At 35.8% G+C, this 26,028-nt stretch overlaps 1 protein-coding gene across 1 annotated transcript in view; it reads right to left on the reverse strand.

The window, feature by feature from the left end:
- LOC150084394 (cell adhesion molecule Dscam1-like) overlaps positions 1–26,028 on the reverse strand; it is a 687,198-nt gene that overhangs the window by 189,808 nt on the left and 471,362 nt on the right. The window contains 2 exon segments of the mRNA XM_090376030.1: positions 2,650–2,748; positions 12,431–12,668. Coding sequence (XP_090232156.1) covers positions 2,650–2,748; positions 12,431–12,668 — 337 coding nt within the window.

Consider the following 26,028-nt stretch of genomic DNA (forward strand, 5'->3'; position numbering starts at 1 on the left):
TGGAATTCTCTATAACAGTGAAAATTTTACTAACTCCTCACAGAGCCTTATAAATTTCAATCAGATCACCTCTATAAGGTGCCTGGCCACCAAGCTGTGTAGCCCACATAATCAGTTTTTCCTCGTATGATCGCCCTTTTGCCGATCTTATCATGTGAGTTACCCAACTTTGGACCCTTACAAGAAGCTCAGTGTCTTTTTCAGATGTCTCCATACTTGAACACAGTATTCCAAATGTGGTCTTACAATTGCCTTATACAGTGGGACTATGATCTCCATAGGATAATGTTCGATAAATCATCAATTAGACACCATGGGCTTTCCTGGTTACCTGTTTACACTGCTCAGAAAACTTCATATCTGCCTGTATTATAACTCCAAGAGCCTTTTCTTCCTCTACTGTTTTTAATTCTGGGGTTTTATTTTGGGGTTGCTATTCCACAAGTTGCTACACCTTGCATTTTACTGCATTAAACTTTTCTAACCATTCTTGCAGCATGTTCAAGTCATCCTGAAGGAGTTGTGCTTGGTACTGATCATTAACTACTCTACCACTCTTTATGTTGTATGCAAATTTTAACATCAAGCCTTCTATCCCATTGTCAATATCGAATTTTGTGAAATATTAAAATAATATTCTAATGTACCAACACAAAAAATATTAATTTGTTGTGCCGGTACACTGGAGCCTTATCGTGATATTTCACAATAATTGGTTTTAGTGCCCATCAGTGGGATACCATCCAATTTATTTCAGTGGCAGTTAATTTAGTCTTACTAGCATCATCATTATTATTATTATTTGAAATTATTTATGATGTACATATATCTTTTACAACATTCACATTCTTAATTTAATTCCCCATTTCTTCTTGATTTCATATTTAAATATGTTTACTACACATAAAATAGGATCTAAGGGTGATTGGGCAAATGTGGACTTGGAAGTCTTACAGAATCTATGAATAATAAAAACCATTTCAATAGCTATGTTGTAAGTCTCTTATAATATCATTACTATCAAGGTGTTAGTAATGTTACTGTATAGTTTAGGGCTAAAGCCTCAGGTTATGTAAAGAGTTTAACTAATGTACAAATTAGTGCAATTACATTCATTTCAGTACATAGCCAACTACTTAAGTAGTTGGCTATGTACTGAAATGATGCAATTGCACTAACTTGTACAATGGTGATAGTAATGTTATTATAAATAATGGTAGTGATGATATTATAATAATGATAGTGATCCTGCACTACATCCTTAAGGGGTGATCTTGTCTGACCAATGTGTTAAGGCAGAGGTACCCAAACTTTCTCAGTTCACAGTGCCCTTAGTGTCTCAGTAATTTTTTCATGGCACCCCTAGGCCAAAAGAAATACCTGAAAATTCTGTTTATTAAGTAGTTAGGTCCAAATAACTTAGTAGCCATTTGAAAAAATAATACACATAAATAGAATGGGGTTTTGTCAATGATATACAGGAATTTTGCTAGCAGGGATAAGGAGGTATTATGCCATTGTACTGCATAGAGTACAATACTGGAGGCCTCACTTTAGGATGGATATAGAGATTCTGGAATGGGTTCAGAGAAGAGTAATGAGATTGGTGAGGGGAACAAAAGGGCACTCTTACCAGGAGAGGCTTCAGTTCTCTAAATTGCAGCATCTACTCAGCTGGATCAATCACCTCACAGTACCTGTGAGGTGATTGATCCAGATGAGGTTTTTAAGGATGGATTGAGCAAGATGAATGTTGATGGCATTCAGCTTGCTCAGACTACACACATAAGGGGGAATAAATTCAAATTGAGGAAGATGGCTGCAGGATAAATTGTGTGGAGGTTTGCCTTCAGCCAGCAAGGGGTTGATTGTTGGAACAAACTCCCATCTGTTGTTGTGGAAGTGGGTAGTTTGAATAAATTCAAGGAAGAACTATACAAACTGTTGGAGGAGGATGGAAATGTTATGTGGGAAGCTTTTATTTTTTCTTTTTTATGGTTGATGCTGTATAAGTTTGCATTCTTGCATCGTTTGCCATTACTAATAGTAACTTAGTACTTCCTAGCGTCACAGAGGCCCTGCTATTCCTATTTGTAGTGCAGAAAGCATATCTTGAATTTTGCCCATATTGGTTCATACCTAGAGGGTCCTATCTGGTATACTAAGCAGTCATAATATTTTTGACTTTTATACAAGTGGGATACCATGGGAGATAACTAGCATGAAGGTGCAAGTGGATGATTTGCTTATCACTAGACAACCAAACTGCTGAAGTTTGCTGTACTGAACTCACAAGTGAGGCCGAATATTAACTACATCAGCATTTTAAGATTTTCAAGTGGCAGCCTAAGCTACTCTCAACAGAAGAGTATCCATAACAGCCTCAGGGGCAAGCTTAATCTGAAAATTTCCAACTTAATTTAAAATCAAATTAAAACAAAGGCTTCAGTTTATGTGGTATAAACAGTAATGGCTAAGATAAAGCTCACAAAAAAAAAAAAAAAAAATCTTTTCATAGACTATTTCTAACAATTTTGTGATAAATGTAGAAAGACTATATGAAGAAACAAAAAAAAAGTTAGCTGTAACATTTACAAATTGAAAAATGCAGGCAGTAGTGAAACAGTTTCACAAAAATTAAGTATTTACCTGTGACTGGACTATTCTCTTTATCAGCAGCACTCCATTTTAGCTGGATAGAGGAAGCAGTACTGGAAAGAATAGTCAGTGTAGGAGATACTGGAGGATCTACAAAGTTTACAACATTATTTTTTTAAAAAAATGTAAAGAATGTGTGTTCTTTAAAAAATGCATAAATGTAAAGTTCTGTGTATAAAATTTTCTATTCAGTTTAAGATGCATTCTTTTATTATTTAGTATTTATAACGAAAAGAAAAATTCAGTTAACTGCATTGACTATAAAAATAAATAATGTAACTTCCCTTAATTTGAAAATAAATAAACCTTTGATTCCCTTCTATTTGAAATTTTATTACTTGCTAAATGAATGTTATTAATACTTTCTGGGATATTTAGTCCACTTTTTAAGACGGATGTAGTACTTTTTTGAAGTTCATTCTAATCCATTACTTAGGTATTTTAAGCTTATTGTAATGGGTACAGAGCTATATTCGAATTTTAAAAAATGGCTATTGAGTTTTCAGTGGTAAAAAATAATAAAAATAACATAAAGCTGACATAAGACCTAGTAAAATATTTCTTCATACTAATTATGCTTTGTTCTTATTTATTTTTTTATTATTTTTAATAAAAATAATAAATAAAAATAAAAATCAGACTTGCATTGGAGGCCTCTATATGAAATTTGTTCAGCATTATTTGGATTTTTAGCATGCCCTACCAGTTTCATTTGACAATCACTGATGTTTTCCTTTCCAAATGGTGAATTGTTAGTGCTACCTTCAACATGGAGCTAGTGTGTGGCAACTCTGACTTTTGTTTAATGTTGCATACATGCTGTGGTATTTTTTATTATTACACTGATTAGATGTAATCGGATGATTACATGATTAGATGATTACACTGGTAGCTAAGGGGATAAGGATGGGGGGAGAGAGAAGTTTAAGCATACTGCAACAGGTATTGCAAATTCAGTGTGAATGGATGCTACTTAGAGTCAAAAATACTAACAGGGCTAATATTTAGGTCACATTATTAAAACCATGCGTGCAAATATTCATCAAAGTCAGTTCTGCAGTGACAAAATTCTTTTGAGAATTCTTGAGTATGCACACATATCAAAAGCTGAATAGTACTATAAATGACTAGTATACAAGAAGTAGTTACCAGGGTGCAAACCAATATGAGTAAAAGTCAAGGTATAGTGAATAGGAATAGCCAGATCTCTGTGTTACTGGGAAACAGAGGATTGATATACTATGTCTGTAAATTACGTGTATTTTATGGTTGGTTTGCCTGTTTGTGGGATGAAAAACTATTTTCCTGGAGGAAGAAACCAAGCAATGGTCATTCAAAACAAACTTGAACACAGTTATGAAAAGGTCTTTGGTATTTTTTACACACATTATAAAGAACATTTCACAGCACATGGGCTTTACTTTCAGGACTGAACAAGGACAAGGAACCTAAAAACAATGAAAGAAGTTTATAATAATGTGCCAATTCTGAATGGGTACAGAGCTATGTTTGAATTTTAAAAGATGGCTATTGAGTTTTTAGTGGTAAAAAATAATAAAAATAACATAAAGCTGAAATAAGACTTAGTAATATATTTATTCATACTAATTATGCTTTGTTCTTATTTATTTTTTATTATTTTTAATAAAAAAGTAAATGAATATTTAATAAATCAATAATAAATAGTAAAATTTTATTTATACTAGGTATATGTATGTATTTTTATTTACTTTTATTTTTTTGTTATTTTTTACCACTGAAAACTCCACAAGCATTTTGAAAAATTCAAAGAGTGATTGCTCCATAACTTTTCAGAATGGGACATATGTTTATATGAAGTTTTCCTTGTTGTTTTCTGGTCTTGAAAGTATGGCCCACATGTTACAAAATACCCTGAAAGATGACACTGTCATTTTATTAGCTGGAAATTCCGTAAGCTAGGTAAAATTCTCTAAATAATCCAGAAATGGTGTAAGGAATTATTTTAAAGGCCAGTACAGAAAAAGACAGAGTTATTTCAGAAAATAAGGGAAAGCAGGTCGGAACTGGGATTTATGTTCAACTGAAAAAACTGATTGAAAGGATTTCAAATCGAAAGGATTTCTGATTTGAAAAGTGATTTATATAGTCAAGTAAAATTTAAAATTTTATATGGATTTATGTTGTTTGAAAGCTGTTAAGCCCTTCTGATACTGTTGTAAGGCATTTGTAAGTTTTGAGGATTGCTGCTGCAGGTGGCACACTGATGTACATTATAGACCATATTTCTGTCATCAAAAATTAAATTATGACAGAGTGTTTTCAGGCCACTGCTGAGGGCATCTGAAAGGTACCAACTGCTGACATGGAAGTCTTACAAGCTCAATACCATTTCATACAAAAATGAAAGGCAGGTCTTATCACAAAAAAATCTGCTCTAATGAGCATTATTAACACTTTAGTGGTCATACATGGGGGTTGACACCTCATTTAGCGTTTTTGGACCGTTAATTTGAAATGGCTTTTTTCTCTGAGTGCAGTGAGACTCTTATCTATCTATCTACCTTTCAAAATTTGTTTTGGCAGCAATAAAATATTTTCATGTGTAGTGATAACATCATAAATGTGCTTAAAAACCATGTTTTCAAGGTAGCAATTTATTACAGGGAATGAAAATGTGATTAAATTTTTATTAAATTAAACTTAGAAAGTAATTAATGCTGTTAATCGGGTTATAGCTAAGATGAGGTGCTGTTCTACTCCTATGAACTTAACCACTCAGTATCAAAACAAAAATAAACATAAAAATGGAAAACAGAAAGACCAAAGCAACAACTCATCCTCAGAGTGAATGTATGTTGTTGTTTGTTGTTTGTTATTTGGTTTTTAGGAGCATTAGCAACTAAGGCCATATTGCTCTGGGGATACGCAGTGGTCATTCCCTGACCTTTCCGTATCCTCCATATTTGGTGGTCATAGGCTCGAACTCCAGTCTAATCAAGAAGCCTGTGCTATGCACTGCTGCTCCTGCCTACCTGGCAATGGAAATGCCAGTGAATGTATGGCTCCTCACCCAAAGAGACACGTGACCATGCCTCCAAAGAATGAGTGCTACTTTTTTTATGAAAACCTCAAACACAAAAGGTATTAGAACCTATAGAACTCAGTATCACGTATAGGTTGAAGGTTGAGAAGATAAAAGAAGATACTTATTGACATTAGACTTAAATTTCGATAGATTATAATTTTAAGGAAATATGTGTGAAGGGAGGTTTTTCTAGAAAACAGACATTAAAGAAATAAATGAGGAAGATAGAAAGTTGGTACTATGAGTTTGAAGTTGGATGATAAAACGATGTTGACTGATTGCAACATGTGTTTGCATTGCTTGGAAGAGAGGGGGATTTATAGACCCCAATTCAGAAGAACAGTGCCCATGAAAGTATCCACAGAAAAGGCATGCAGTAGAAACAGATTGTCTATGAGAAAGAGAGTGAAAATTCTTTGTAAGAGAATCTAACTGCCTATTTTGAATGGAGTTTAGAAGCGTGAGGGAGGTTATGGGGGGCACTGCCCCAAATGTGGGAACAATATTCCATGGTAGGACAGATTTGAGATTTTTACACAGTAACTCTTTAGAAGAAAAGTAAAGCTGAGGTCAAAAAAGAAAACTAAATTTTTTAGATGCAGAAGAAGCAATATTTGTGATGTGCTTATGCCAAGAGAGATTAGAAGATGGGGTAATCCCTAATAGAGATATGTGATCTTGTCTAGAAATCTGAGTGTCATCAAATATAAGCATAGTAGAAGAATCCTTTTTATGAAATATAAGACAGAAATGAATTTTAGAAGGACCAAAATTCATTAAGTTATCTTTGCTCCACTGTAGAAACATGGAGATCAGTATTTAAGGAAATGGTAGTGGACATCGAGAAGTTGAAGCTGTTTGTGCAGGGCAAGGTTTTTCGAACTGAAAAGTGGAATGCAATGTGCTATCATCCGCAAAACTATGGATAGGATTTACAGCCAATGGAAGAAGATCACTTCCAAAATAATATAGAAGGAAAAGAGTGGGAGAAAGAACTGAACCTTGGGGAACACTATCATTTGAGAAGAAGTTAGAAGACAAAGAGCCATGTACCATCATGCGCAGTGAGCAATCAGAGAGAAAACTGGATAATCAATTACAAAACACAGTTGGCAAACCATAAGATGGATACTTATTTAGAAGACTTTATGCCAAACATAATCAAAGCAACTGCTTGCGTTTCACCAAACTCTTCCATTAAATTTGTCCTTATATAGGTAATATAAGTCAGTATATCTCCAGTGGATCGGCACTGATGGAATCCATATTGGTGATGATTGATCAGATGAAAGGTTTCTGGATAGTTTAGGATTTGTTGATTAATGGATTTCCCCATTACTTCAGAAAATGTAGAAGTAAGTGGTCCCAAGAAGTCAGAGATCTATGGACTGATTAATAATTGCTTTACAATTGTTGCAAGCTTTGATGTAGGCAAAAAATGAACCTGGGGATTTGGATACAACCCAATTGTGATATGCAATGTTCTTATCATGAACAGCCTTAGCACATTTATTGGAAAATCAAGATTTTAAAGGATGAGATTTTAAGGTGGAGTGCGGAATAAAGGATTTCATTCCTACAAGAATAATTTCACTGACATGACCTGAGCAAACATTGACATCAGCAGATTTGAATTGGTAATCTGACCAAAGAAAAGAAGAAAAAAATCTTGCAGATCATTCTACTTTGCATTCTTTAATGCCAAACAACATGTGGTTGTGAGTGGCCATGAGAAAAGGGGTCCATTTGAGAAGATGCCATCACCAAGTTGTTGTTGTTGTTATTTGTTTTTAGGAGCATTAGCAACTAAGGCCATATTGCTCTGGGGATATGTGGTGGTCATTCCCTCACCTTTCCGCATCCTCCATATTTGGTGGTCATGGGCTCAAACCCAGGTCTAATCAAGAAGTGTGTGTGTGTGCTATGCACTGCTGCTCCTGATCACCAAGTTGTGATCTGATGTGCCTAGATCATCACTAATTTCAACTATGTACTTAGAAGGGTTGTTCATGAGAAGAAGATCAAGAGTGTTGGCTATGTGGTTTGGATTGTCTGGTATTCTGGTAGGTAAATGTACAATCTGTGCAAGGTTATTAGTAATTGTAAAAGATATAATGCACAAGTACCAAATTTGAAGTGAAATGAATTGCACAGAGAATAATTAAGACACTGAGATGAGCAGTGGTTGAACAACCAATTGGGATTCTGTCAGAAAATTAAGTGGGACTTGGCAGATTGTAAGTGGAAATGGACATCACTGAGATTGGAGGCCATTTCTTTTTGTGAAACAATTGTGAGATCATGTATATTTATGAAATGAACAAGGAAGTGTTTAGGTGGTTTAGATCTTTTTGCAGATAAGTTCGTTCTATTAGTTTGACAATTCATGATGCATTCATTAATAAGAAAAAGAGGGGAAGACATGTATGAAGTTATGAAATTTTTGGATATGGTGTACACATGGCAAGAATATACCCAGCTCCTTGACATAATGTGGCCTCTACAATGCTTCCTGCATGCACACAACTCTGACTCCCTCTGGTCACTATCTGGCAGAGTAGAGACAGTGAGATTATACACTAACTGATCCAGATGACTTCTAGAGAGTTATCAACAGATTTAGTCTGGGGACTAACGAGGGGCTGGCCTGTGAACACCATTATGTAGCTGTACCCAGAAATGTAAGGAAGATTGGACCTTGCTATGATGTCCATCGTAACCTCAAAGACATAAATCACACTGCATGATGGAAGAGATGGGGGTTGTTGGAGATTTGCTCTGGAGACTAAATGTGGGTTTTACCACTTCAAGCCTCCAATAAGCAAAGTGGTAGTTTTGCATCAGTTGATGAGAATCACCCACCACTATTTCCTGGTAACAGAGGGGCAGCATTTCTCTGTGTGGTGTGGATTACAATGGGTCACACCTGGGTGGTCACTGCCATATTTCAGGACATGCACACAGGGGTTATACCCAGGGTTACTAACAGTCCCACCATCCTGAAGGTGCAAGCAGAAGGTCCCAGTTCTACTCCTTGGGGGAACCCCACTCCTTACATTATTGCAATCTGAAGAATAGCTGTTAATCGCAACACTTTGCCTCTTGCCATGCAGCTATCCTGCAAATCCATCTAAGGATTTTCCCTGTGATTCCAACATGTTCCAACTTATACAGTAACCTCTCATGCAGGACTGAGCCAAATGCTTCACTGAAAGCTAACTTTATATCATCTGCATATGATATAAATTTGTAGTTGTCAGTGATTCTATAGAAGGAATCTAGACATTACAGGACTCATGACTCAACATTTTATGGGACATGACTCTAGTGGTTACCAACTCCTTATATATCCAATTGGGCTTTTCTGGTAATGACGTATTAGTCATATAATGCAAGGAAGCTACAGGCTTTTGTTGAACCAGCCAAAAAAAAAAAAAAAAAAAAAGTAGAAAATACAAAGAAGTAATAGGAAGAATACAATAGTAAGAAAATACAAATTATGCACTTTCTTCCTCACATGGGTAATTATCCAGTTGACCTTTGGATTTATTCAAACTGTCAGCCTCAACTACTTGTGGAAGCAATTTCATCAATGACTCACTGGCTAAAAGCAAACTTCCTAGTCTAGTCCAGTCTAAATATCTTCTCCTGTAATTTGAATTTATGGCCCCTAGTTCTGGAATTCTTTATAACATGTTACATGTTTATTCACTGACTCTCTACCATGCTACCTGGGCCTGAGACTCATAATTACTTAAAAAAAATCTTTTAATATAAGCCTTCTAATTGTATGTAAAATAATATAAAAAAAAATAACTTTAAAAGAAATAACATAACAGTTAAAATAACGTGAACTTACATAGCAATAAAACAAAATATAAAATTATTCAATAAAATACATAAATATAGAGCATGCCCATTAGCCTTTCACAAGTGAATGTCACTTGTACCATCCACTGGCTCGGGTTGACATCTCTAACTACTTGGAGATTGGACTCAACCATCTAGTGCTCTATATTTTTTTTTAAAAAAACATTTTCAACAAATCTGAAAAATGCAGTAAAATAAGTTTTATTTACAAATAATAACTTGAATTATCCTCAATAAGAGAGAAAGTCTCCCTCTCAAGATGTGATCTCAAGTCAACATAGTTATGACACTGGAACATTATATGCATACTAGTGTACAGGATCTTTGCTTAATTCTTTATGACAGTGAAAATTCCACCATTCATTTTGACAACCCCTCTCAGAGCCTTATAAATCTCAATCAGGTCCCTTCTAAGGTGCCTGGTTGTCAAGCTATGTAGCCCACAGGATTGGAGTCTTTCCTTGTACTGTATTATATTGGGAGTTTGTTGGGACAAAGGCCTCTTGGGTCAAATTGTGTATATTCATGATTTTTTTTTTTTTTATACAGAGGAGTGGTAGGTGAGATACTACATTCTCAAGGCCACTGCAAGAAATGGTGTGATTAAGGGAAAGATACAAAGAGACAACTGCAAGAGTAAAACACAGAAATAGTGAGCAGTAACAGCCTCCAGATTTGTTTACAGTATCCATAAATTGGTTGGAAGGAAAGGAAACATAAGAGCTGATTAAAATGGCATTTCCTACATTAGTCATGTAGAAATACACAATATTTTCTGAAGATTACATAGTGTTTAAATGATATAACAGAGGGTATTAAATTAATTTCTTGTACACAAAAGGCAACTGGATTGTATCAGACAAGGAGATATTGAATATCCTACAGATTGCTGTGATATACCCTAAAATTCTACTGAAGGAATCTAGACATCACTTAGGTTTAGTGTGGCCTACACAGTTTTGTTTTGGAAGGGTCGTTCCTCTGTCCATCTACATGGAGGCCAATAACTAGGTCTTCTTCTTGGTAAGAATGTTTTTCATCTTCATACATGCTCAGTCAGTTTGTGCACTGTCACATTTCCTCCTAACAAATCAGTGTCAAATACATTGATTTGTTAGGAGGAAATATAACTTCTATTTGAATAGCAATCATAGTAGTTCTTTGTGCAGTAGTAATAGCCATTACGGCTGACTTCTGAATTACTGGAGCAATTGTGGGTGTGGTGTTATTTTGAGCTTGTATCATTTTTTGGAACCTTTTGGTATATGATGTTTTTTTCAGCTCTGACCAATAGAATCTTTTTTTCGTTTTTCTAGAAGGAACAATCTTTGGAGTAGACAGTGTGTGGGCCACTGTAATTTGGTCATTTTTGCTGCTTTTCTTTACAAGCCATATGAATATGTTCATGTGAGCCACAAGCAGTACAAGTGGTAAAACCTCTGCAGACATTCTGGGATTTTATATATTTATTATATTCAAAGCAATTTTATATTTAAAGCAATGTGTTGGATTAAGAATTTAAGTATTTAAGCAATTGTTGAGATAATCTGCTTTAATTGATGCTGGAGGTTTGGGACATCACTAGTCAAGATTATGTTTTTGGTCAGAACCAGAGTATTATCTTGTTTGGTGATATGAATTTTATGTGCACAATTCCCTGATATTATAATTCAGTTTTCATCTGTTGGGTTCAGGTCTGCTTGGCTATTGCACCCCTGGAGATAGTAACAGATAATCCTCTGTAGGATATTATTTTTTGGAGCTGTTCCAACTGGTGCTATTTTGAGACTACAATGAGCATGTCAACAGACCTCAGATGCTTAGTTATTTTAAGAGGTCCTATTATGTTTTCTAGGCATTTCTAGATTTTAAAAGGTGAGAATGTGTGTGGGGCTTGTTCTTGGATAGAGCACATTACAAGATATACTGGAACTCATGTGTTAGTAGTATTGGCATTCCAACATTTTTCACTGCATGAGGTAGTCTTCTATCTCAGGGCTCATCATGTTTGGATTGCTAAGTCCTGAAGGTTTTAAATACATCATTTGTTCCTTTTGGCCCTAGAAAAATGCCAGTTCTGTTTCTCAGAAATTTTCAAAATTCTATAGTAGGAAAACACTAGTTTTTGTAAAGGATTACAACACAGACATTTCAGGGACCCGTGCATTTTCATCACTCAGATGAGAATGTATAGGTCTCTCACATGTTGTACTGTATTTTTGTGACTACTCAGTAGTACAATCTACTCACTTGAATCAAAAATGGAATATTTTTCAGGTTCAATTTATCCACATTCATGAGTCATGATATTTACACCAGTATATCATTTTATTTTTTCTTGTTCATTGCTGAACTAACATACCTCTCTCTTTTAGAGAGAGGTATGTTAGTTTTAGGTCACAATGCTGTTCAAAATCAGATATCACCTTTAAACAGATTTAATTTTTTGCATTTTTTAAAAACTTTTCTATTTTGATCCAAGTCAATTAATTATGTTGCTGTTGTGGTTATCCCTTGTTGGACAGATATCCTGTGGAAAATGGCTGGACTAAAATTCCATTAGAGATGGGAGGAACTTTTATGTTTTTTTTAACCACAATATTCACATCATGCTGCAACCACCTTATTTGCCTGATCTAATTATCAAGTGACTTTTGGCTATTTCCAAAATTTAAACAGGACATGAAATTTTTAAAAAGTATTTTCAAGGTTTTCTTATGCATTTAATTTTTTTTTATCCAATACCATATGTACTAGATAGGGGGGGGGAAGAAAAGGAAACTAATGCTCTAAAACTATTCATAAGTACATTATGAGAGTACTACTGTTACTTGCCATTCTGAAGAGTTTCCACAACCAAATCTTCTGAAGGTGGTCCAGATCCTTTGCTATTGAATGCTTGTACTATAATACTATACTTTGTTGCTCGTTTTAAACTAACAAGAATGACTTCTTCTTTTATGTCACCTTGGACATCTACTGTTTTGAATACATAAGCCTGTGAAGAAGCATGTGGTTTGTACCCAACATAATACCCTCTAATCACTCCATTTCTCGATTCTTTTCTAGGAGGCTAAAAAAAAACAAAATAAAATATTATGCTCAACACTTAAGCTTAAAAGGCTTTATACAGAAAATAAAAGATAAGATATAGAACTCAGTATATTCAAGGATAAGGGTAACATCAAAGACTTCGATCCTTTAAGTTCAAAATTAGCATTTTCAAGAAGTATGCATATTTTTCAACTAAAAATAAATATAGCAAAAAAGATATATATACATGGGAATTTTGAAAATTTTACATTTCTACAATTGATATTTTTAGACAATAATAGTAGCATTTCAAACAATGAGCACAGCTAATTATTTATAGAAGGTAATAATACTGACTGCTTAATATTGATTTACTGGCTTGGGTCAGCATTACACAGAGAATATGAAAATCAAAATTACCAAAAAAGTATGCTGAAAATTTTCCTTATCATATAATTTCTTTATTGGATGCAAATTGGAAAACTCCTACACATTATGAATTTTATTGTTCTATGAATAGTCTAAACATATGAGGCTGATGAAACCTACACAACTCTAATACAGTGAATGAGTTCAGAGTTGAGAAACCAGAAGAAACCTGTCAACTCTGAGCACAAATTTCTGCACACTGTAAATATCAGGAAATACACTGCAGGAATGAGGAGAAGAAAACAAAGAAAAGAAAGAAAGAAGAAAAGTGAGTTTGATAGTTTAGAGTTGAACGATGAATAAATTCTGACTGTTTCATGCATGTTCTGCCTGTCTTAGATGAAAGCAGGAGAAGAATTACAAGTGTCAATTTAGTCAATGATGCCCATGGAAATATTTATAGCAAGAAATAATGCCTATATGATTGGGGGCAGATCGTGTGTGTGTGTGTGTGTGTGTGTGTGTGTGTGTGTGTGTGTGTGTGTGTGTGTGTGTGTGTGTGAGAGAGATATAAAATAGAAAATATCAGATTTATACAGAGCTAAGAGTGACTCAAAAGTAAAGAAATGTGTTCTCATATAGAAATCTAGATGGTTGGAAAAAGTATGTTATTGAATCTGTATTCAATAATATACTTCAGTTTTTAATTATTGAAGAAGAGCATGCAGCACTGTATGAAGTGTGTATGTGGCTGTTTTTAAAGTTTTACAGCTGTTTTTATTCTCAAACTGTAGCACAAGTTTTCAATATTACCAATTTACTAGTTATCAGATGTGTCCAACAATATGCTCCTATTCCAAGAAATCTTAGATGCTCTGAAATACCAGCCCAGCATAAGCCTTTGTTCACTAGCAGGCAGTGCTCTAAATGTGTTAATTCAATGAATGTGGAAAATTTACTTCAGCTATTGGGTAAAAGAAATGGGAAAAATATGATAAACAAAGCTTTCCCTGTCCATAATAACTGTGCCAATTATTAGTGAATCTAATACTAGTCCCACACCAACTAGGATTTTATCATTTCTCAACACTTCTCTCTGTCAGTGAAGCCAGTGTGGCTCTCAATACCAGGTTCATTGTAATAATTTTATACAGCTTCAAGTCTATGCTCATGAAAACATACATGACATTAAGAAAATATAGCATAAGTAGGATGCTGAGATGGATGAATACTGGGCTGATAAGTCTAATAGAGCAGAAAAATATTGAATGGAAAAGTTAGAGAGCTATGAAAAGTACTGATGCATGCAACAGCTACAAGTTGACCTGAAATCATGCCACAGAAAATGTCAGAATGGCAAAGGCTGAATACAAAAAACACTGTCTAAGAGGGCAAAGAACAGGGACAAGGAGTTTTTCATGTATGTGAATACAAATAAGTAAATGAATCAGATCCGACCCTTGTGTGATGGGTGTGGGAAACCATCAGGTAATCCAACTATGTTGTGAAGGAGTGAATAAGTACTTTGCATCAACCTTTACTGATGAAAATGCCCTTCAATGTGAGTAAAGGCAGTGTGAGTGATGATGAAATATATGAAATTACACGTGATTGTTTATTATAAAAACTTTTAAGCCTAAAGGCAAGTAAGGCTCCTGGAATTGATGGCATATATCCAGTAATTTTGAAAGTAGTGGCTAGAGCAGCGTTAACCAAACTTTTTTAGACACAGAACACTTTTCATCTTACAATATATTTGCGGAACACAAGTTTAGCGGGAGCCAAAGAACTGTTTGCTAGTATTTTATTACATATGATGCACTGTGCATCAGGAGCTTCTTTATTTTCAACACATGTAAAGTTGAAATTCAAATAACTGTCATCATACTTTCGTTTTGGTCATTTATTAGTTGGTTCCTGTTTTTTCACTTTGGATTTTAGGGGAACAAAAGGCTACAATTGTTCATCCTCACTTTGAAGTGTGTTCATTTTCATCGACCACAGCTGCAATACTAGACGTACTTGCTTCTTGTTTTAAAGTTACTTTTTTAAACTACAAATTCATGGTCATTTATCAAAAAAAATCTGGTAATTATCAAAAAAATATTTATACAAGGAAGCGAGTTTAGTTATGCTTACTAGTTTTCTGCACTACTACAGAACTAATCTCATAATTGCGAAGACAGTCCGCACCACCAGCACTGTGTAAACATGCAAGAATGTGTCAGTGGAAGACTACTTTGTTTCATCCACCTGAACGATGCATGATATCAGTTCGCTTCCCCCTCTCCCTCAACCTGTGTAAAAGTTAAAAAAGGCAAACTGCTGCCATTATTAACCCACTGCAGGATGGAAGCCTCCTCAACAATTCATGTTGAGGGAAATGGATGGACCATAACTGCCACACTGGTCCAGTGCGGGTTGGCAGATCGACCATATTTAGCAGTCAGGGGCTTGAACCCCAGTCTACTCAAAGAGCATGTGCAACTGCACTCCCACTCCTGACCACTTGGCTATGGAGGACTGCCTCAACCCGTTTACTCCAGACTAAATCGCATACAGATGGCATATTAGATCACTACATTGCTATTTTTTTGCAAATGTTATTACCTGTACACATACTTCTCTATGCACAGGCCCGCCAAAATAAAATGTTCCTTTGTCTATTTGATTATTAGTCTATGTCAGTTATTAATAACTGAAAAAAAAAATTATGTTAAAAATTATAAAAAAAAAAAAAAGTGTGTGCTACGAATATGCAAAATTTATTTATTTTATTTTATTTTTTTAATTATTAATTACAATTTTTCACAGAACACAGTTTGAGAAACACTGGGCTAGAGAATCCATTGAACCATTAAGATTAATTATGAGGGCATAATTGGACTTGGTGGCGATTCCTATGGATTCGAGAGTGCCAATGTATTGCCAATACAAAAAGGAAGCTCTAAGAACGAAGTGGCTCTCTACACACTGGTCAGTCTGACTTCAGTGGTTGGGAAAATCTTGGAGGCAGTGATTAATCATACAATCCAAGGACATTTACAAGCCAAATCCTCTGCTTGCACCTTCACGATGGTGGGACTGTTAGTAATCCTGGGTATAACCTCCATGCACAAGTATATGGTGGGTGACCACCCAGGTGTGAACCAACGTAAGCAGGGGTTGAGGTGTGGCACCCACACCACATGGAGCAATGTCGCCCCTCTAGGTTACCAGGCAGTACTAGGTGGTAGATGACTCTCATCAGCCGGTGCAATACCACCACTTTGCTTATTGGAGGCTTGAAGTGGAGGAACCCATGTTTAGTCTCTAGAGCTAAGATCCGGTCAACCCTTCCCTATCTCTTCCATCACGCAGTATGATTGATGACTTTTGACGTTATGATGAACATCGTGGCAAGATACAATATTCCTTACATTTCTAGGGTACAGCTCTAAAACGGTTTGCAGGATGGCCGCTAGTTAGCACACTGCACCGAACTCTCTAGAAGGCTTCCAGATCAGCTAGTGTATAATCTTGCTACCTCTACTCTGCCAGATAGTGACTGGAGGGAGTTGAGTAGTGTGTATGCGGGGAGCATTGTGGAGGCCACGTTATGTCAAGGATCTGGGTATATTCTTACCATGTGTACGCCATATCCAAAAATTTCATTACTTCATACAGCATGTCCCACCTACTTTTTCTTACTATTGAATACACCATGAATTGTCAAACTAATAGAGCAAGCTTATCTGCGAAAAGATCTAAACTTCCCGAACACTTCCTAATTCGTTTCACAAATACATGTGGTCTCAATTCTAATCTCAATGATGTCCATTTCCACTTGCAGTCTGCCAAACTCCATGTACTTTTTCTGACAGAATGTCAGTTATCGGTTGATTCAACTACTGCTCATTTCAGATGCCCAAATTATTCGCTGTATGATTCCTTTCGCCTCAAAGGTGGTACTTGTGCATATGTCTGTTCTGATATTCCCTGTCAGAGACTTGGCAATTTGGAATCTCCTCTCTTTGATCATCTCTTTCTTAAAATTTCTCTACCTCATTGTGTCAAATTCATCTGTTGTCTCTACCGTTCTCCCAACTCCACTAATCACTTGGAGCTCTTTGACTTCCTCTCCTTGCAACTTGACTTTCTCCAGTCCAACTTTCCTAACAGTGAGGTAATTTTCCTTGGTGATTTTAATGTTCACAACTCCAGCTGGCTTCCGTTTTCTAGTCACACTGACCCAGCTGGTCGAGATGCTGAGGCTTTTGCAATTACTAATGACCTTGCGCAGATTGTTCATTTACCTACAAGAATAAGGCGCCTCCGTAGCCAGGTGGGAAGGAGCAACAGTGCGTAGCACATGCTTCTTGATTAGACCGGGGTTTGAGCCTGTCACCACCAAATGCGGAAAGGTCAGGAAATGACCACCACATATCCCGGAGCAATATGGCCTTAGTTGCTAATGCTCCTAAAAACCAAATAACAACAACAACCTACAAGAATACAGCCAACACGCTTGATCTTTTTCTCACAAACAACCCTTCTAAGTACACAGTCGAAGTCAGAGGTCCTTTAGCCACTTCAGATCACAACTTGGTGATTGTCTCTTCTCCAATGGAGCCTTTATCTCATGGCTATTCCCAACCTCGTGTTGTTTGGCATTACAAGAATGCAAAACGGGATGACTTGAAGAGATTTCTTTTCTTCTTTTCCTTGGTCAGATTACTGTTTCAAAACTTCTGATGTCAATGTTTGCTCAGATCATGTCAGTGAAATTATTCTAATATTATTCTAATTATTCTAGAGGTATTAGAACTATAGGTTCTAATACCTCTTATGTTTGGGGTTTACATAAAAAAAAAAAAGAAACATTGGTCTGACTTTAGTGGTTGGGAAAATCTTGGAGGCAGTGATTAAGCATACAATCCAAGGACATTTAGATATAAATGGAATTCTGAAGAACAGACATGGTTTTTTAAGGAAAAATCATGTTTAACTAACCTAGTTAGTTATTTTGACACAGTTATAAGTTGGATGTAAAAAATAATTTCAACATAGTTTAACTGGTATTTAGAAAGGCGCTGACTCAGTCCCTCATGAGAGGTTACTGTATAAGCTGAAATGGGCAGGCAATCATGGGAAACATTCTAAGGTGGACTGCAAGATGGCTACAGGGCAGGAGGCAGAGAGTTGTGATTAATGGATAGTATTCTGATTGGTGCAACATCAGAAGTGGGGTTTCCCAGGGCTCAGTTTGTGGACTGCTGTTGTTTATGATTTTCATAAACAACATTGGTGAGGGGATATAGAGTTTGATGTCAAAATTTGTATATGGTATAAAGATTGAGAGAGTGGTTAATGTTCAGTGTCAGCACTGCTCCATTAGAATGACTTGAACAGGCTTTGGGTATAGTCAAAAAGGTGCCAGCTATGTTTTAATGCAGAAAAATGCAAGGGTTTACACTTCGGGAATAGCTCACCCAAAATAACTTATACATTTTGTGGATTGAATTAAAAACATTAGAGAAGGAAAGAAATATTGGAGTCATGACACAGGTGGATATGAAGTTCTCTGAGCAGTGTAGACAGGAGGTCAGGAACGTCCAAGGTGTCATATCACTGATTTATTAATCAGCAGCCTCTAGAGATAGGGATGTATAACCCCACTGTACAAGGTAACTGTAAGACCCCATTTGGAGTACTGTGTCTAGGTATGGAGACCTCACCTAAAAAATGATACTGAGATTCTTGAAAGGGTCCAAAGATGGGAAACTCATGTAGTGATATCTGTAAAAGTGTTACTATATGAGGAAAGACTGATTATGTGGGCCAGAGCTTGGAAAACAGACATCACAGAGGGGACTTGTGGCATTAGTTGCCTGCAGTGCCTGGTTGAAGTCTATAAGGTTTTGAGAGTGGATAGTAAAATGAATAAAGACAAAATTTTCATTGTTATTAAAGATTCCAGAACTAGGAGTCACAAATTCAAATTAAAGGGATGAGGTTTGGACTCGATTGCAGAAGTTTTCTTTTAGCCAGCGAGCTGTTGATTACTAGTTGAATCTGTGGGTGGCTGAAGCTGACAGCTATGGAGAAATTCAAAGGTGAACTGGATAATCTCATCTACATGAGGAGGGAAGCATATAATTAGTTTATTTACTTATCTATGTTTTTATATATTTTCTTTTATCTTTAACTCTTTATCTTTCTTTTCTTCTTTTTTTTTTTGCTGGTGCAGCAAAAGCTTCCTTGCACTGTATGGCTAACACTAATACTAATCAGAAGAAAACAATAAAATAAAAAAAACCATATCTCTACTCTACTCTGCTCCTTTGTTATAAATTTGATGTCTGTTGCTTTTCTCAAACATGGTTGTTGAATGATATGAACAAACATATCATACCTGCTGCTACTGCTGTAACCAGGACAGCCAATGTTGAAGTATTATTGTGACTTCTTAAAAATTACATCAATGCATTTAATACAGTTGATGTAATTTAATAAAATTACATCAATGTATTTAACAAAATACACTGATGTAATTTTATTAAATTACATCAATGTATTTTGATGTAATCTAGTTTATATGAAGTGCTAATATCAGAATGTGTTCTCAGGTATTCTTCTTTAATAAAGATAATCTGTAACTTCCCACCTGGTTCTGATGAAGCTCATAATCTAAATATTATGGTTTAGATCATTGAAAGATATAAAAATCTGTGGCAACTTGAATCCATCATTGTCAATCAGTGAAGAGCTGTTCATGCAATATGCAGTGGTCAAATTATACTGGCAGGTCCAACACTTTGGGGGAGACTGAAGGGTTAGAGGGGTCTGGACAGTTGTTTTGGATTGGATATTAAAGAGCACAGCCCTCCCCCCCCACAATTAATGAGTTTCACAGAAAGGAAGAGAAGAATTTGTAGTTTTGCTACTGCAAATATGCAGTAAATTTAAAGCTGAAACCTTTAAACAAATTGTTTGACTTCCCCTAACCCACTAGACTAGACAAAATAATATTTTAGATCTGGTGTTCATAAATTCATTAACATTTTACTTTTATTACTGAGACTGCCCTCCAGAACCTGTACTGGTCACATTCAACTTTTTCTGAGAGTTGACATCAATGAGAATAAAATGAAATGATGCTCATCCATGAGGTGAGTGGTAGTTTCCAAAGTCTGTAAGTGAAACAAACTCTGACAATTTCAGAGAATTTAATAGATAATTGTCCTTTGATAACCCCTGGCTTTTAGCCGTGAAGGGTATTGTGTACGGCATGTGCATTTTGTACGCAATAAAGAGTTCTTCTTCTTCTTAATTTCACAGTACAGCTGGAAATAAGATATTCTTCAATCATGATTAATCAGGAGGCATCAAGAGCTAATGTGGGCCCAGTGCAAAGCACATGACAGCCCCCCCCTTGTGTTTGCATGGGTAGCATAAACTCTGTTGAAATGTGCATGATGGGCCCCATCTGTGTGCATGTGTGTTCACATGAGATGTGAGGGTTAAAAAGCAACAAATAAATTCTAACATAATAAATTAATAAGTAAGAAAATTGATAATTTAAAATAATAGAAACATTTTTATTATTTTAAGTTTGTAGAATTTTTTTGCTGATTATTAAAAATAAATTCAATTATTTAAAAATGTAATATTAAGGTCTGAGCCAGGCCACTGTGGGCCAGGGTATGTAATCCCCTAACCTCCCTCCCTATTAATCATTATTATTTGTTGTCTCATTTGACTATTCTTTAAATCTCTATAAGCAGCTCTCACTTTCTGACTAAATCATCAAACTATTATACCTTGCTGTTAAAAAATTATGAAAATTTTGTGCTTTTTTTTTTTGAACAGTAACTGTTATCTTTACCTTTAGTTTGCGTAATTTTGAAAAGTTTTTTTAGTTTGTATTCGTAATCCAGAAAACACTTATAAAATAAAAATTGAAGTAAAAATCTTGAAGACTATTGTGATACCATTGAGCAGAATACCATGCCTCCCCCTCTGTCTCTGTCTGTCTCTCTCTCTCTCTCTCTCTCTCTCTCTTTTTTGTTTTCATTCATGACTGATTTGAAAAAATGGATAAGTTCTGTTTCCAGCTGTGAGACAATTTCAGTCATCCTTTCTGTGTAAATCCATTTAGTGGAAGAAATCACAAGCACGCATCTATTACAAGCTTCCCAAATGTGGTTAATCTCTTTGATTATCTTGATATAAATGCGGTGAAACCAGACAACATTTACAATCTGAAATAGAAATACATCTTACTGACCGTATCACACACATCAACTGTAACTGTAACAGTGTATGAACATAGCTGTTTCACATTTGTTCCAAATAAATTTTTTGTAGTTTATTAGGCTCATTCACTATAATTGCTAGACCATTGTAAGTTTGGGCTTCTAGTCTGTCATCACACTGAAATTCATTTATTAAGCTAAAAACCTACCTGGATAAGGATGCAGCAGGGACAGCCTTCACTGATGTCTGAAAATCTGATAAATTTTTCCTTTGCCAAGTCACTAGGAGTGTCATAATGAAGAGCAGATGAAAGTTGAGATTATTCAATACATCAACAGCAGACACAGGAAGCTTGCTTTTTTTTTTTTAATGAAAACCCCAAACACAAAAGGTATTGGAACCTATACTACTTAGTACTGAGTGTGGCTTAAAGGCTGGAACAACAGAAAATACTTATTGAGTCAGATTTAAACTTTCATAGATTGTAGTTTTCAAGAAATACATGGGAAGGAAGGCTGTTCCAGAAAACAGAAGTAAAAGAAATAAATTAGAAAGAGAAAAAGTTGGTTCAGTGAGTTTAGAGTTGGACAGCGAATGGAATGGATGCTGACTGTTTACAACACATGTTCAAACTTGTTTGAAAGAGAGCAGGGAAATTACAAACACAAGTTCAGAAGAACAATGTCCGTGGAAGTATTTATATGAAAAGGTATGAAGCATAAACTGAACATCTTTTTTTTGTTCTGTTTTCATTCATCACTGATTTGAAAACATGGATAAGTTCTATTTACAGCTGTGAGGCAATTTCAATCAGCATGCTTCTTATCAAAAGCAGCATGAGCATAATGAAAGCTTTCCCAGATTCAGACATTTTGTATGCTAGTATAGAATCTGTATGGTGTGAGATAGTTGGAAGCAAAGGTATAATGACATTGGGGTAATCTACAGGCCAAGTGATTGTGAAGATAATAATGAGAGCCTCTACATGCAAATGGAATGGGCAAGTAAGCATGAATACATTATTATGGGTGATTTTAATTTGCCTCTAATTGATTGGAGCAAATGGGAAGGAAACTCAACATTGGAGATAAAATTTTAAATGAACTAAATGATTGTTATTTGTATCAAAATGTCACGAATTTACTAGGAATAAGAATATTCTAGACCTGATCATCACCCACGAACCAAATTACATAACAGTGCTGACAGTACAGGAACCAGTAGCAGGAAGTGATTACTGAGTTCTACAGTGGATGATGAAAAGAGAGAGAGAGAGAGAGGGGGGGGAGAGAGAGAGAGAGAGAGAGAGAGAGAGAGAGAGAGAGAGAAGGCGCAGTAGTTAAAGGCAAAGGAATATAGGTAATTACAATGGCTTACGGTGCTATATGGCCTCCATTAACTGAATAGATACCACAGAGAGAGCGAATACAACTGGATTACAGTATATCTTTAAAACATTATTCACAGAGGCCTTGAATGCATATATACCATTAAAAAAATACTCCATAAGGAGGAGTTCAAGTTGGATGAATAATGAAGTTGCCAGATTACTTGAGCAGAAAAAGACAGCATGGAAAAGTTACAGAGCAATAAAAAGTACTAAAGCCTATAACAGCTGAAAATTGATCTGTAATAGTACCACAGAAAAGGTTAGGCTGGCAAAGGCATATTATGAGAAATCGCTGGAAAAGAGTGGGGATAAGGAATTCTTCACATATATAAATGCAAAGAAGACAAGGGCAAATCAGATTGGACCCTTATGTAATGGATGTGGGATAGTACTAGATACACCAGCTGATGTTGCAGATGAAATCAATGTTACTTTGCATTGATATTTACAGAAGAAAAACCCCTTGTGTCAATGAGAGATTATGGGAGAAGTTGAATAAAATGTAATTAATGATACTGAAATTTCACATGTTTATTTAATGAAAAAACTTTTGAGCCTACAGGCAAGTAAAGCTCTTGGGGTTGATGGCATATACCTTATAATTTTAAGGGAGGTGGCAAGTGAGTGCATAGAACCATTTAGGCTAATTATGAGAGCACTGCTGGACTCAGGAGAGATTCCATTGGATTGTAAAAGTGCCAATGTATTTCCAATACATAAGGGCAGTTCTAAGAGTGTAGTGGGATATTACTGACCAGTCAGTCTAATTTAAGTAGTAGGAAAAATTATGGAGGCAATGATCAAGGGTGGAATTCAGGATCATTTACACAGAAATTGAATTCTTAAGGCTATTCAGCATGATTTTGTATAGGGAAAATCATTTTTAACAAATCTGGTTAGCCATTTTGACAGGGTCACACATGAGCTGGATTTAGGGATAATAATTTCAACATTATTTATTTAGGTTTCAGCAAGGCATTTGACTTAGTGCCACATGAGCAGTTACTTACTAGAAAAGGTTGGAATCACAGGAAAAATCCTTAGAAAGATAGCAGGATGGTTTCTGGGCAGGAGGTTGTAATAAAAGGTTATTCCTCAGATTGGGTTAATGTAAAAAGTGGGGTACCCCAAGGATCAGTATTGGGACCACTGTTGTTTTTGATTTTCTTAAATGACATCGACGAAGGGATAGAGGGCGTAATGTCTAAATTGGCAGATGATGTAAAGATTGGTAAAGTAGTTAATGATTACCACCAAGCAGTGACCTAGATTGACTTCATGGATGGTCAGAGAAGTGTCAGCTTTGCTTTAATCCAGCAAAGTGAAAGGTCTTACACCTGGGAAATAGTAACCCCAAAATAACTTATACACTTGGTGGAATTGAACTAAAATGTACTGAAAGAAAGGGACCTGGGAGTTACAATATGGTCAGACATGAAGTTCTCCAAGCATTGTAGACAAGTTACAAGGAAGGTCCATGGTGTCCTATTAATGATTTATTGAACATTTGGTAGTAGAGATAAGGATGTCACAATCCCATTATATAAGGCTATCATTAGACCACACTTGGAATACTGCGTTCAAGTATGGAGACTGCACCTATAAAAAGACATCAAGCTTCTTGAAAGGGTCCAAAGATGGGTAACTCTCCTGGTGTGATCAGCAAAATGGTGTCCATATGAGGAAAGACTGAATATGATGGTTGCAGAGGTTGGAAACTAGGCACCTTTGAGGAGACTTCATTGAGGTGTTTAAGGCTCTGAGAGGCAAACTTAAAATGAATGAGGACAAAATTTTTGCAGTTATAAATCATTCTAGAACTAGGGGCCATAGATTCAAGTTACAGGGGGCTGATTTAGACTGGATTGCAGGAAGTTTTATTTTAGTTATAAGTTATAATTACTGGAATAAGTTGCCTATATGGGTGGTAGAGGCTCACATTTGGGGAAATTCAAAGATCAGCTGGATAGTTACCTACAGGAGGAGGGAAATGCATAAGTTGTCTATTTCCTTTCTTTTGTTATTTATTTTATTTATTTATTTACTCTTTTTTTTGGCTGGTGCAGCATAAGCCTTAGGCTTTCTTGCACAATATGGCAATTACTAATACTAATAGTAATCTGTGAGACAGACATTGGAGAGACTTTGTAAGAGATGGGTCATTAATTAACTGCCTGCCCTCTTTTGGATTAAGTCAAGATGGTTGAAAGAGGTTTGGGAACACCATCCCTGATGTGGGAATAATATTCCATAGTCAGGCAGATTTCAGATTTTTACAGTTAACAGTTGTTTAAAAGAAGAGAAATGGCAACAGTGAAAAAAGAAAACCCAGTTTTTTTAAGCAAAAGAAACAATAGTTGTGATATGTTTATGCCAACAGAGATTAGAAGTAAGGTAATTTCTAATACTGATATGTGATCTTGTCTAGAAATCTGAGTGGCAAAGAAGATTAGCATAGCAGCAGTTGATTCCTTTTCATGAGAAATAAAACAGGACTACATTTCAGAAGGAATGAAGTTTACTAAGTTTTCTATGCTCCACTGGAGAATTACCTGGATATTAACATTGAGGAGCTGGTGGTGATGGTGTATATTTAAGCAGTTGAGGCTGTGTGTGCAGGGATTCTCAAACTAGAATCCCTGCACACACAGAAGAAGGCAGAATGTAGTGCGCTATCACCAGCAAAGCTGTGGATATAATTCTGAGTCAGTGGAAAAAAGGTTGTTAATATACAAGAGGAAAAGGGTGGGAAAAAGAACTGAACCTTGGGGCACACCAGCATTAGTGGAGAAGTTAGAAGATAGAATCATCACCTGCAGTAAACATTCAGATTAAAATCTGGATACTCAATTACAAAAAACAGTCAGCAGGCCACAAGAGCTTATTTAGAAGACCTTTATTCCAAATACAATCAAAAGCCTTAGCAAAAGTCAAGAACAGCTGCTTCAGAGTCACCAAATTTTTCCATTGAATTTGCCCAAAGATGAGTAACATAAGCCAATATATCATCCGTGGATCGACACCGAGGATCTATATTGGTGATTATTGATCAGATGGAAGATTTTGAGATGGCTCAAGTTGTTGGCAGTTGATGGATTTCCCCATTACTTCAGAAAGAGTAGAGGTAAGTGCAATGGGGCGATAATTGGAAGGGAAGGATTTGTCACTCTTTTCAGGAACTGACTGGATATGAACCAATTTCCAAGGAGAAGGAAAAACACTGCTGAATAGGAAAGTGTAAAAAAAAAAAATGTAAAAGTGTAAAAAGAATAGAGCAAGCTCAGGTGCACAGGTTTTAAAGCAGATTTTAGTTTTTAATGCCTGTTTTGCCTCTTTTATTCTGTTCATCTTGTTTGAAATGGTATCAATGAAGTCATTCTGATGTCATGAGGGGCATATCATG

This window comes from Mastigoproctus giganteus, chromosome 6, assembly GCF_048544385.1.
Source record: "Mastigoproctus giganteus isolate SK-2022 chromosome 6, ASM4854438v1, whole genome shotgun sequence".
Taxonomy (NCBI): Eukaryota; Metazoa; Arthropoda; class Arachnida; order Uropygi; family Thelyphonidae; genus Mastigoproctus; species Mastigoproctus giganteus.